The 14,916-nt window shown below is 40.4% G+C and overlaps 1 protein-coding gene across 2 annotated transcripts in view; it reads right to left on the bottom strand.

Annotated features, from left to right (window-relative positions):
• Positions 1–243: 243 nt before the first annotated feature.
• The window catches only part of Fam172a (family with sequence similarity 172 member A), a 361,350-nt gene continuing 346,677 nt past the window's right edge, over positions 244–14,916 (bottom strand). For both annotated transcript variants that reach the window (XM_029543911.1, XM_029543910.1), the window contains one exon: positions 244–3,985. In XM_029543911.1, the coding sequence (XP_029399771.1) occupies positions 3,843–3,985 (143 nt within the window). In that variant the 3' untranslated portion in view covers positions 244–3,842. The remainder of the gene's footprint in view (positions 3,986–14,916) is intronic.

Here is a 14,916-nt window from a genome sequence, read left to right as displayed (position 1 = left end):
GAGCAGTGGTGTGAAACTTTAAAAACATTGATCCAAATGAATCAATTAAATCAACATCCATCCCTTCTAAGTGTGAGGCTTAAAACTACCATTGTCCCATAAAATATGCAGATTTCAAGATAAATGCTGGACTGCTTTGATAACTACTTCTATTCCTGGACCTCTCTTAATGCACGTTATGCTAGCCCCCTCCCAGCATCCCAGTTGTTGTCCATTCTTTGAGTACAGTGATGGCAGTTGCAGTGGGTTGAATTTAAAACCATCTCACAAAGCTAACGCTTTAGGCGGGATAGTTTTAAGCTCTGTGAAGTGTTGATTAAAAACCCCTTTCCCAGGCCCAAACTTATCTTTTTTTTTTTTTTTTTCTTTTTGGAGATTAATAGAACATTAGATAAAAGGAAGGTGGACCATTCAAGAGGTTCCTGCTCATTCATTTTTATACAGGGAAGGGAACTATTGCATTTTGTGGGAGGAGTATGCCTTGTATGTCTTAGAGTCTTATTTTATAATGTTATGCCAGAGAGCATATAAGTAGTCACCACAATTATCTCCCTTTTTGCCACCCATATTTCAAATATATAAATACCTCATGTTTTTAAACCTCTCCCCACATGAGAAAAGTTTTCAAAAAAATTACTGTGAAAATTTACACTGTGAAAATTACTTAATAGCAGTCTTTCTTAAATGAATTCAGAGTACAGCTTCCAACAAGAACCTATCAGTTAGCCAATCTATACAGTGACTACAACATGTAGGATTCACATGTTTGGATTGGAACTCTAGGCAATACAGTGAAACATGAAAAAAATCTAGTTTATTAGCAGTGCTAATTTAGTTAACACACTCTGTCACCCAACCTCTCAAAGGTTTAGGAAGCAATAGCTGTAGCATAGATGTCAACAAGGTAGCTTTGGGCTGAACACACTTTATCGAGGTTTTCTAGCAGCAGCTGGGGAGCAACTTACCAAGCTCCCTTTGGAAATGTACAGTACTGTACAGTACTGTTTATTTTATAAAACATTTGAAGACAAGTTTTCTAATTTTCTTGCTAAGAAGGTATTTGTATATCGAGAATGTGTGGTAAAAATGTTACCTACAAGATATATGTGAGCTTGTGACTCAACTGAAGTTAGGATATTGCCTTACATCAGTAGTAGCAGTAATACTAAGTAATATTATAAGGCTTATAATACCGCTGGACCTGGCCCAATTACTCCTGCTAGCTTTCAGTTTTAACAGCCTCTGTGCAGTTGGTGAAAAGGAACTGAGGAAGAAGAATACACAGTTGCTTTGTTGGAAAATTTTTATTTTAAAATGGTAAACAAGATTACAGGAGGCTTCACACTTTATTATTTTTGACATATAAACAAACAAAAATGCATTTCAGGAAGCACAAGGCAAAATTGTGAGAAAAAACCAATTATTACAAGTAGATGGTGTAGCAAACACCCATGATGACTTCCAAGGACTGTGTGTTAGGTACCCGAAAAAGCTCCAAAGCTTGAATCAGACTATTTTGAATGTCCAATTTATGTCTTTCTCCATCTATTTACTTTAAGAACTAAGTATAAGATTTATTTTTTAAAAAGCTCACACCTTACCTTTCTACCACTGTGTGCCTAAAATAAAAATAGGGAGAAGGCCAGATGAGAAATATTAACCCTGGCCTCCACGTAGGCAGGGTACTGCCAAGTGCTTGTCCTTATCCCAAGAAAGCTGAGGTGAATAACATCATTACACATATACCAACAGCAACCCAATCAACAGGTCAAGAAATCCTACATTGTAAGGAATCATTTGTCACTCATCAGCTGGTGATCTGGGGTGCTGTGCCTGGCTCCCTCTGGGTTGCTATAGCACAGATCCACAACTAGTAACAGACATTTACAAAATGTAACTTTGTAAATAGCTCTCTACTAAACAGAAGACAAGGTAACAATTCAGTGACAGTAAAGACTTTCTCTAAACAAGGTTTAAGAGCTGCAGAGAGGGACCTGGAGCGAAGGAACAGGATACTTTTGCTTGCTTCATAAGCTGAGCACTTCAACTTTGCTTTAATTTAGCAGCAGAAGTTTAGCAAATTTAGCCCTGCATAGGTTTTTCCCCTCTTGATGTTGCAAACTCACTTTCTTGTGGACATTTTCAAATACTGAAAACACCAGACAATTTATAACATTCGGTAAAATATAATCAATGCACACCAGTTTTTCAAGCCCAGTAACTGGAAAGACATTATTTTCACAGAGTCCACCAATTCTTCTAAAAACAGAAATGTAAAGGGCCACTATGACAGTCCAATGTGCTTGACATTGTTGGAGTAACATATTTTAAACTGCCCAAAAGCTGGGGAAAACGCCATTTTGATTTTTCCTAAGGTGCTTCTGCCTAAGTAATGTCAGGAGATGCCCAGCCATGGCCACTGAGGACTTTACTGTCCCTACAGAACTACTGAATGTATGCATGTGCAAAGAGCATGACATGTTACCAGTTTGAAACTTGCTAAAAGCAGTTCATGAGATGAGAATATTCCTCATGAGGTGGTTGAGCTCAGGTTTTCTTCCCTGTCATTAGTAACTCAGACTCATTTTGATTATACTGTCTCAAGGTCTCAAACAAGGCAGACAAATTACTTATTGAATTCATTTTTAAAAGGATGGATATATTAAATCACAATCACACCTACTGGATATAACCTTCACTAATTAAAAATTTCAAGTAATTAATGTTTAATGCTTTAATTCAAAAGCCAGTAAAACGTCAACTTATTTTATCTTCCGGGTTGGCCTAACTGTTGGAATTACAGGGCAGCACCCTATCACAGGAAGAGGACAGTAAACATTTTGGCCCCCCGAAAGAGAAACTCATTCACGCTATGCTTCTCTTTTCCTACTGCAGATGAAAACTGAAGCACTTTAACCCTACTTGGACTTTTGGAAGAAAGAGGGTATGCAGTTTTATTTTCTTGATGATAGTAAAACCGCCCTGCATCTGACAGGGCACGCTACAAGAGAGGGGAAAGTACAGTTTGGAAGGATCAACAGCCACCACCACCACTCTGCACTGGCGCACACATCTGTGTTTCAATAGTAAGGTCAGTTCTTATAAGTAACTGGAAAATTCACTGAACATGAGGACTTATACCTACATCTAAAAGATCTGTTTATGTTTTCGTTTGGACATTCTCTCCTGAAATCAGAGACATCAAGACTGGAGTTCAACTGGGCAGAAATGAGGATTCAGATTCGGTGCTTCATGTAAAGTTTTTCTTTGGGTTTTGAAGTGAAAATAAGTCGTTATAGGGAGAGAGAAATTGTACTCCCCAAACTACACAGTCCGTCATGTTCTGAACTTAAGAGTTGGCATTTTTAGAACTCGAGTGTGTGGCTTTGTATAAAAGACAGGGACTCCTAGGATGACCCGAGGAAAAAAACCTGGTTAAAATCAAGTTTGAGGTTCAGAATAAAAGCTTGCTGGGTTTAAAGGGGATTAAAAATGGGCGCAATTGAGGCTGGGCAGCGGCTGTCGCGCTGCAGCGGGCGGTAGGACCGCGCAGACGCCGCTCGGCCAGCCGCGCCCGCGGATCAGCCGGGCAATTAGGGGCGCCGGGCGCTGGCACTCCGGGCGCTGTCAGCCTCGGTCGCCCGGGCCCGCCGCGCGAGGCCCGGCTCAGCCGCAGGCAACTCGGCCGCTGAAGCCATATTGCTTTGACAGTTGCACTCATCTAGAAATAATGCAAAACGCTATTTAGACGGACACATCACGACCCTGCGCTGGAGAAAGAAAGCAATCTAATGGGGGCCAGGAGGCTTCGGGCGGCGGGCGGGCGGCGGGCGGCTGCGCGCTCACAGCTCCTCGTGCTTGATCCGGTGCGAGCGTCGCGTCAGGGCCGGCCTCTGCGAGCTGCTCTTGGCCTCCGAGGCTTCCGCGAAGAACTTAAAGATAGACGGGAAGCTCTTCCAGGAAGTGAGCTCGTGACGGTCCGTGCCTGCGGAAACACACACCGGGTTACGAGGGGTCGCACGGGTGTGTGGCCGGAGGCGAGGAGCCAGCCCACCCTCCAGGCGACTGCACCGCCGCCGGCGAGCTCGCCTCCCGCTCACCCGCCCAGGTGCCGCCTGTCCCTGGTGTCCCCGGGGCGCGCCACCTAGCGCGCCCCACCCCCGCCCTTCCTCGCCCGCCCGGCTAGAACTGGCTCGCCAGGCCCCAGAGTTACGGCCCGGAGCTCCCCGGGCCCCAGGCCCTCAGGGCCAATCCAGTAGCTCGGCGGGAAGGGCCACTCCCTCTCCCGCCCAGAAACCACCCACCTCTCCAGGCCTGGGATTGGTTTCCTCAGCGTGCGGATCCCGATTCCACCACACCCACCCCGGAGCGCCTGGGTGTCTCGGCTTCCCAGGCAGAATGGGGGGGAATAGTTCTTTTTCTGGCCTGTCCTAGTCTCTGATGTTGGACGCGACTGTCTCAGTGAGGTCACTGGGATCAAATCACTGGAGATATTTAATGAAAGGACGGATTCAAAAGGAGACCAGGGGCCTTGAAAGTATCCTAGGCGGGCCACATGCTTTACAGATTTTAGAACAAATCTAGAAAAGCCAGACAAACCGTGTTTCAAAGTAGAACCACTGAAAAAGCATTTAGGTCTCCTATTCAGTCGGGGAATTCAGAAAAACGTTAGATTTTCAATTTATCAGGTTATTTTACTACAGTTTCTCTCTGTGGTTTTAATATTGGATTGAATATTATACACTATTCTTCAAACCAAATGGAACCTTTAGTTTGAAAAAGGAAGCAGGTAGCATGTAGGCATGGGATTACATGAAGAAATAATATGGGCTTAAGAAAAATCTATTTGTGATAGCATATGTACTTTAACCAATAATTTCACAATCCGATTTTTAATTAAAATAAAAATAATTACAAATACTCAAAGACGTTAGGAAACAGTTGAAATCTCATCTGCAATCACTCAATTATGCAGAATCTGCTTGGAAGTCTCTGAATTCAGGGCCTCTGATACTTTAACATTGTTAATGATAATTCTTTAGTCTGTAATAGTAGGTCATTGCTATGGTTACTCTACAATGGTGCAACACTTTGCCTTCCCCCTTCAGCTATTCGCTGAGACCTGGTAACCACATTTGTTGCCTAGCAACAGCTTTGTGACAGTATCACAATCTGGGAGATATAACAATAAAGATGCTATGGCTGCACTTGGTTGGCCAGAGAGCAGAAAGCTACAAGTTTGTGCATGTGACTTAGCTGTGGGAGCTGTCCCTACTGGAGAAGTCATTTCTTCCCAGGTGCCCTTCACAATGATGTCTTCACCCCCTCTTCTCTGGCCTTGTAAACTTGTTCTTGGAACTAAGATCCAATATTGAAGTCATCTTCTGGAGACATATCCTCCTACAGCACTGTATCTACACTGAAAAATGAGGTCATTTCTCTATTTGCTTACACATTTCTGGAAACATTCAATTTATTCAGTGGAAGGAATTGGTGAGTAGATATTTCACTGGTAAGTCCTAAAAGGCCTGAATAAATTCTGATAATTCTTAACAGAATTCTTAGGAAAAAGTCGGACTTCACCAGTATGTGTGTAAAATTACAAGTTCTTTAAAACACATGAAACATGTTGATAACATTATTGTATTTTGTTTTACTAAGTTTGTCAGACGATGCCCATCACGGATTCCTTTGAATGTGGAGGGAATTATATTCTTAAAACACAAGTGTACAGTTCTAGACATCCTCAAACATGTCTATTTCAAGTAAATGTCATGAATATTTCTAGAAGAAGGCCCTGTTTCTGGGAAGGTTTATGAAGAGTTTGTCTTTTTCTGTATGGTCTACAATCTGCTTTCAGCTCAGTACCAAGTATCAAATTGCACTCCTGATGACAGACTAGTTAATCTGTATTTGTTCTTTTTGAATGACCATCCTCAGATGCAACAGCTATTCCCAAGCACTGAGTGTCCCCCAGCCGTTAGCTGTTTCTTTCCTTCCCATACCCTAACCTGTTCACACCTACCATTTGTCCATAAGATCAGTTACACCTGCCAGTGGTGTGACCAGGTGAGGATCAATTTGGTCACAGGGAGCTCCTCTCACAGTTCCTCTTACTCCTTGAAAACCAATTCAGTCTATGACTGTGGAGAGACTTTGAGTCAATGGGCTCAAGCAATTTTAACCCCCCTTCCCTAGTGACAATCTTTCTGAAGGATGAACAAATGTCCTTGATGATAAAAATCACTCCAAAATTCTTTTTGGTTTCGGCTTATGACAGCTCTCTGCTAGAGCAGTCCTGCTCTGAAAAGACCACATTGTACAAAGGAGAACTGGGTATGTGCCGTTATTTTGCACATCTACTCTTGCAAATAAAGATGAAATAATTAGATTGTATGCTTTTATCAGAAGAGGGACAATCAGTAAGTAAAGCAGGTTGCCAGCTGAGTTACTACATTAGGTAACCGAGTTAGGGCAGTACTTGCTACTAAGCCCAACAATCCCCAGGCATGGAAGAAGGAGGAAGGTCATCCCAGGAAGTTGTTTTCTGACCTCCTATGTGTGCCACAGCACTTATAGACTGAAGTGTAATATAAAATTTTATTAGAAAATATAACATCTTAGATATAGAGTTACAGGCAATTAATGACTGCTGAAATAGGGTAAATCTGTCTACCGCTGGGACACGCCCTTGCTAAGTTATTCAGTGCCAAGCACACACACACACACACACACACACACACACACACACACACACACACACACACACATTTCTCAGTACATTCAAGCAGTTCTAGATGTCTTGACAGCCTCTATACACACATACATGCAGCAATAATAGACAGGTAAAAAATTTAAGGATGAGGGGACAACATGGAAGGAGTTGGATTGGGAAGAAAGATGGGTGGAAATGTTGAGAATAAAACACTCATGTATGAAATTCTGGAAGTACATGTATGAAATCAAAAAAATGTTTTTAATTTAAAAAATTCTTAAGTTTTGGAAGAGGTCATTGAGTATGTGTTCATGTGTATGCAGAACTGTGTGTGTGTGAGGGAGCGCGTAAAGGCAGAGGGGGCCTTGGGGGTTAGTTCTCAGGCACTCTCTTTTGCTTTGCTTTGCTTTGTTTTGTTTTTTTTTGTTTGTTTGTTTTGATTTTCATTGGCCTTGGACATAAGGTGGCCAGCAACTGAGTTCCATGGCTCTGCCTGTCTCACTCTGCCCTTCCAGTGCTGGGATTACAAGCACATACCATCATGTCTGACTTTCTTTTATGTGGGTTCTGGGGATTAAACTCAGGCTCTTTTGGTTGAAAGGAAGCATTTTATCAAAAGTCATCCTCCTATCACTGAAAGTGAATTTTTAACATTCATAAGTAGCATTTGGAAGATACATAACTACAGTCATGTCAGTCTTGGTTTGCACACACACATTTCAAGTTTGGATATCATTTTAAAAAATTCAGAGGGGTTAGAGAATTGGATTAGCTGTTAAGAACACTGTTGCTCTTGTAGAGGACGGAGGTTCATTTCCCAGGACCCACATGGTAGCTAACAACCACCAGTAATTCAAGCTGTAGTGTATACAACACCCTATTCCGGCTTTTGTGGGACCTGCAGTGCAGATGTAAATTCAGGCAAACACCCATACACATAAATAAAATGAAAATAAACCTTAAAAAATTTCAGGGACAAAGTTTCATTGACTATATTGACAAATTAATATGAAAACCTGCACAAAATAGTCCTCCAAGAATGGCCACTTAAAATATTTATTTAAAAACAATGTGTAAGCATGTCTCTGGGTATGTGCATGTGAGTGCGTGCTTATGAGCCAATAAAACAAGCCTTTTCTTCATCAGGTTGCTCTTATTAGGGCAAAAAAAGGAAACTAAGACACCAGCCTATATTCCTGTTCACTTGACCGTCATGCGTGTTTTTTTTTCCTCTGCAGAAGGGGTATGTTCAGGGGGCAGAAACACATATAAATGCAATACTGACATATCTGCAAAAATCTTGGCCAAAAATATTTTGGCAGATGTATACTGTTTTGAAGTTGTAACCCATTTTTTTCTAGTATTTGTTTTAGAAAGTCAAAAGTAGGGGGCTGGAGAAATGGCTCTGTCTTTAAGGAGACCTGAATTCAATCCCAGAATCTGCTCCAGGCGGCTCACAATCACTTGCAACTCCAACTCTAGGGGATCTAATGCCTCTCACCATCATGGGCAGCTGAACTCACATAATTAAAAGTAACAAAATAAAATCTTCACAAAGTTAAGAAACATTGTAAAAGTTAAAACATTGTAAATTGAAATTGATTTTTTGGTATGTATTATGGTGCTGGGACTGAGCCCAGGGCTTTTGAAGGCTGAGTGCCCACTCTGCTTGACTTCCAGCCCAGTAAAAGAAGTGTCATAATGTGAATAACTATGCACCTTTCACCATCTACACTCTATTACAGAGGGAAAAGTCTCTAACAGACAAATGAAACAAGTGATATTTTACACACACACACACACACACACACACACACACACACACACTTTTGCCAGTTATTATGAGATTTACTGGTAAATTATAAGTAATGAATAGAGAGTAGAGACTGAAGAACATAATTGTGGAGAAACATTTACCAAAAAAGATAATTCAAAATAATTTCTTGGTTTGATTCATTGTTTTAATTATTACTAGTCACTTTATCTTACATGGCCTAAGATCAAAAGGTCATGGAATAATTTTAACATTCTACATATAATTTACATGTTAGATTCTGGTTAGAATAGGGAATATCACTGTTCACAAAGTCACCTCTAAGTATGATAGTTTTCTTATATCTTTATTTCATGGAGAACAGTCTCACTATGTCCCCCTATTTTATCTTCTTTGCAGAAGAATATATATTTATGTATATATATACATATATATGCATATATACATGCATATACATGTATATATACATACATGTATAGGTGTATATATATTAAAGCAACATATATTAATAATATACTACATATTATAATATATATTAAAGCAAAAGATAAAAATCATTGTAAATTCATTTGACAAAGGGGAAAAGAAAATATGAGTATATGAGACATTAATATTAGCAGGGTAACATGTCTATGATATTTTCAAAATGACAGAGTTTGATTTTAAAAATTGATCTTTAACAAGAAAAAAGTATGCACAATTAGGAGGCAATGAAGACCTTGTCAATACAGGTATGCTGATAATAACAGGTAAGGGAATTGTTGAAGGAGTCTCATATATAAAAAATGAGAGTCTGAAATAGGTATTGGTGAGCCCCAGTGGGATTAACTATTGAATTTATGAGCTCACCAACAGTTATTTTTAGAATGTTATGAAGAATCAGAGAAAACCAGAGCACCAATAAATTTGTGCCTTCTAAAAAGAAAACAAAACCACAGAGATCTGTCTGAAAATGAATGCCAGAGTTTCTAAAAAAAATACAAACTTATATTTGAACAGAGGATTGCCAAGGAAGCTCTGTGAGTGCACAGTGCAAGTGTGTTGGGGGTTGGTCTTGTGCACTGTGCATTCAGATGCCGATTTCTGTGCCCAGACATCTGGTTACAGTCCAGACCATGGCGTGGTCAAGCATCTTGGGTCTCAATATTATGTAAAAATTGTTTCCCATCACCTCTGATTGGTTAATAAAGCCGCTTAGCTGGCAGAAAAGAATAGGGCAATCCCAGTTAGGGGGTCCCAGAGAGACCAGAGGAAGATGACAGGAAGAGAAGATGGTATGAAGAGACCATGGGGAGAGACCAGAAGGATTCACCATCCGGACTCTGAGGATATTACATATAAAATGGAGAAGAGGTAACTAGCCATGTGGCACACACAGAATAGAATAAGGGTTATGTAAGTTATGAGCTAATCAGGGAACAAGCCCAAGCCTATTCATAAATACTTAAGTTCCAGAGTCATTATTTGGGAACTGGGGCACTAGGAGAAAGGTAGCCACAGCTACACAAGTGTGGGACAGCCACATGGAGGTAGAAGGCAGAGTAAAATCGGGACTTGTGAGAGCAATACCGACTGCAGTTAGGTCAACACATTGTTAACATGGTAGCAAGTCCATTGACATCGTGCTGAGACCCTAAAAGTGAGATGTTAGGTTTGACCTAAGCGAAGATATAGGCTAGGATATGGACAGAAACCCCCGGTATCTGCAGCTTCTGGGGAGCCTGTCCTTTTGTTTGCTTACTAACATGCTGTCAACTATCTCTTAGCTCTGGTGGGACATAAGAAGGCCACTAGATACACTAGGTAGTTTAAGACCGTGGAGATAACGCTCAGACGTAAACTTATTCTTGAGGCAGAGTAGAGCCTAAGCTACAGGTCTCTTATTGAAGCCTGGGCAAACCTTCCTAATCAGCTCCCACAAAAATCAATACAAACAGATGTATTTTCATTATTCTGATAATCTATTGAATCTAGACTGTAGGAAAACAGATGGTTTCTTTCCTTTTTTCTTTTTCAATTTTGAGACTGGGTCTTACTGTGTAGCCCTGGCTGTCCTGGGACTCACTAATAGAGTGACCTTGAACTCATGGACATTCACCCACTTGTGCCTTCCAAGTGGCAGGGAATAAAATGTGCACCACAATGCCTGGCCTGCCATCCTTGGTTGTAATGATTGTTTCGTTATATGTTACCTAAGACTTGGCCTCTCAAGATATATCAATTCCATTTAAGAGTGGGCATGTGATTTTTTTCTATATGTCTGGCTTTTATTTTTATTTTTCCCACTTAGGACCTAGAGGTCTATCCATACTGTGGTAAATCCCTATTAAAAACTCCAATGGCATTTTCCATGGAAATAGAAAAAAAACTTAAAATTTGTACAGATCCACAAAACCTGACTAGCCAAAGCAACACCTGGAATAAAAAACAATGGAGGAGTGTCCCTCTTTCTCCACATCCTTGCCAGCATCTGCCGTCACCTGAATTTTTGATCTTAGCCATTCTGACTGGTGTGAGGTAGAATCTCAGGGTTGTTTTAATTTGTATTTCCCTGATGATTAAGGATGTTGAACATTTTTTCAAGTGCTTCTCAGCCCTTCGGTATTCCTTAGTTGAGAATTCTTTGTTTAGTTCAGTACCCCATTTTTTAATGGGGTTATTTGAATTTCTGGAGTCCAGCTTCTTGAGCTCTTTGTATATATTGGATATTAGTCTCCTATCAGATTTAGGATTGGAATATGGAGTGCAAAAATAAATTAAAAACAAAATAAATTTTGTCTCTGTAACTCCTTCCATGGGTAGTTTGTCCCCCCTTCTAAGAAGGATCGAAGTGTCCACATATTGGTCTTCCTTCNTCTTGAGTTTCATGTGTTTTGCAAATTGNATCTTGGGTATTCTNAGCTTCTGNGCTAATATCCACNTATCAGTGAGTGCATATCATGTGCGTTCTTTTGTGACTGGGTTACCTCACTTACGATGATATCCTCCAGATCCATCCATTTGTCTAAAAATTTCATGAATTCATTGTTCAGAGCAGACACTAAGGAATGACCATCCAGAGACTACCCCACCTGGGGGTCCATCCCATAAACAACCACCAAACCCAGACACTGTTACAGATGCCAACAAGAGCTTGCTGACAGGAGCCTGATATAGCTGTCTCCTGAGAGGCTCTGCCAGTGCCTGACTAATACAGAAGTGGACGCTCACAGTCATCCATTAGACGGAGCACAGGGTCCCCAATGAAGGAGCTAGAGAAAGGACCTAAAGAGTTGAAGGGATTTGAAGCCCCAATAAGAGGAACAACAATATGAACTAACCAGTAACCCCAGAGCTCCCTGGGACTAAACCACCAGTCAAAGATAACACATGGTGGGACTCATGGCTCTAGCTGCATATGTAGCAGAGGATGGCCTAGTCGGTCATCAATGGGAGGAGAGGCCCTTGGTCCTGTGAAGGTTCTATGCCCCAGTGTAGTGGAGTGCTTAGGCCAGGAAGCAGGAGAGGGTGGGTTTGGGAGCAGGAGGACAGAAGAGAGGATAGGGGATTTTGGAGGGGAAACTAGGAAGGGGGATAACATTTGAAATGTAAATAAACAATCTAATAATTAAAAAAAAGGAATTGGAGCACAAGTTTCTTAATTGTATCTTATGTAAAGGTTTGTCAAATTAGTATGGCTCAATTGCCTATGTATGTAGTACCCCTGGAAATCCAAAGTCAATATGAAGTGTTTATTTAAGTATGCCTAGAAAAACTAGCTCTGCCTTCTAACTGAAAAAGAAATAAAATTTCACCCATTTCAAAAAACAAAAAATTAATACAAGGAAAAAATAAAAAAATTGTAATGATACTGTATTGGGACTAGAGTAATAATTGTCTTTGCTTACGCAGAAGTTACTTACTCCTGCCTTCTACTGAAACACACTTGAGATGAGTAGAATAAAGAACTAGGTGACGCGCAGAGGACCAGCAGAGAAGCAAGGCAGAGTAGATATGCTTGAGGACAGTTACTATTTTAATTTTCGGTCAGTTAGAATCATATATTATAAAGTTAGTAACTATATTCTTTGACAGAAAGTGGATAATAGATATTTTTGCTAATTCTGTGCATAATAATATGCTTTAATACTCACTGCAGAAAGCCCAAGGCCTAAACATGGTATGTGCTCAGAAAGATGGACTACAAGGAAGACTAATATTTTCTTAACAGGAAAATCAGATTTCCTGTGCTGCAGTGTGGCTGGCCTTTCACTTTCTTTTATGGTTTCAAGAGCGCACTTGCACCAGCACCTCTGCACGTGTAAGATGCACACTTGCACCAGCACTCTGCACATGTAAGATGCACACTTGCACCAGCACTCTGCACGTGTAAGGTGCACACTTGCACCAGCACTCTGCACGTGTAAGATGCACACTTGCACCAGCACTCTGCACGTGTAAGATGCGCACTTGCACCAGCACTCTGCACGTGTAAGATGCACACTTGCACCAGCACCTCTGCACGTGTAAGATGCACACTTGCACCAGCACTCTGCACGTGTAAGATGCGCACTTGCACCAGCACTCTGCACGTGTAAGGTGCACACTTGCACCAGCACTCTGCACGTGTAAGAGGGCTTCCAGTTTCACATTTCGATGGTGTTTCTGGGTGTGTGAGTGAGTAGGTCTCTGATTCTTAGGACTTCTCTTCAGGTCTTTTCCTTGTGTTGATTTGTCCTGTCTGACTTTAAAGTGGTAGTTTTTGTTTTATCTTACTATATTATATTTAAATAATGAATTGAATAAACTAGGTTTTAACAACTGAATTTATACTTTCTCTAATGGAGTGACAGTGGGCATGTATGTCACACTCATATTCAGGGACAGCTGACCAACATATAATACTCACCACAGATTTTTGGTTACAGTGATTTTTTTTTTTTCTTTTTGGGTATTGCTCTGTTTTCTTGGTTGTGGAGAGTTTTGTTATATTTGGTTTTTGCTTGCTTTTCTTTGACAAAGAACTTAAAGCTGTGTGACTAGGGAGGGTGAAGACCTGGAAGGACTTGAGGGATGGGAAGAATATGATCAAATACATTTAAACTTAAAAAATTGTTATAATAATAAAAATATAATAAAAAGAAAAATAGTTGGGTTCTGTGGGCTATCAATTGCTTTTCTACACTGCATTTTTTTCTACACTACATCTCATACTGTCACAGTGACATAGTTTGCCATATTATATTTACACAAATTTTATCAAATTATATGCCAAGACAAGAAAGATGAGCCATCATATAGAATTAGTATCTCTTTAATTTCAAACATTACCTCTGGAAGTGCTGCAATGACCTTAGATGGCAAATAAAACATTTCCAATTAAAGCTGTTTCCCCATGGTGACAAACAGTGACAAACAAGAGCGTCTGTGTCCTTTGCTCTGCTCTTCAAGCCATGTGTGTGTCCTTAATCATCTCTCATGTCAAAATAAAAAAAGGTTCCCTTAAGAGATCCTTGAAGAGACCTTTTATATGTTGAAGTTTGAGGCCCCAGGGCAAGAGTCTATACATTTCAAGATGCCTATATACAGGTTCATATGGTGGGAACACATCATAAGTAGATGATTTTATGAGCAGTTCTGTTCTGAGTAAAAACTGACTTGAAAGTATGTCATTCATAACGAAGTTGTTTTTAATTTTTAATATTTACCACATTTAAGTTCAACAGTGAACTATCTAATCTTTTAAAGTAAATTCAAACATGAAAGCTTTCCTCTGATGTAGTTCCAAAGTTTCTAAGTTTCTCTTTTAAAAACAACAACAACAACAACAACAACAACAACAAAACATTGTCTCCTAGCAATGTCAGAAGCTACAGTTGTAAAGTCTCACCAACATGACTGCCCCAAGTGAGCTGAACAAGGATGACCCTGATGGACAAACCAACATGTTTCTATGGTTAAGAGCTTACATTCTACAAAAATACACGTGGGAAGGTCCATAAGGCCTCAGACCTACACAAAGAACTACAGGCAATGGGCAGCTGAGTGCAGGAGGCTGTCCCCAGGGAAGAGCACACCCGTTGCTTGTCCAGTGCCAAATGGTCAGCCAGGAAAACATACATACAGGAAACATTACATGGACTGAACAGGCTTTATTTAGAATTATACATGAATATACACATATGCATAAAAACGCTAAAAGAAGAGGCTGTGAATGTGAAGGCGAGAGGGAAGAGGTATACAGGAAGGTCTGGAGAGAGGAAAGGCAAAGGAGAAATATTATGATCTCAAAAATAAAAAAAAAAAAACAAAATCAGATTTAGTGAAGTGCTATGATTCTTTTTCTTTGCTTCTTTCTTTCTTTCTTTCTTTCTTTCTTTCTTTCTTTCTTTCTTTCTTTCTTTCTTTCTTTCTTTCTTCCTGTCTTTCTCTCTTTCTCTCTTTCTTT

This window comes from Mus pahari, chromosome 11 (genome assembly GCF_900095145.1).
Source record: "Mus pahari chromosome 11, PAHARI_EIJ_v1.1, whole genome shotgun sequence".
NCBI lineage: Eukaryota > Metazoa > Chordata > Mammalia > Rodentia > Muridae > Mus > Mus pahari.
The sequence above is the reverse complement of the archived record's forward strand: the minus strand, read 5'-3'. Positions and strand labels throughout refer to the sequence as shown.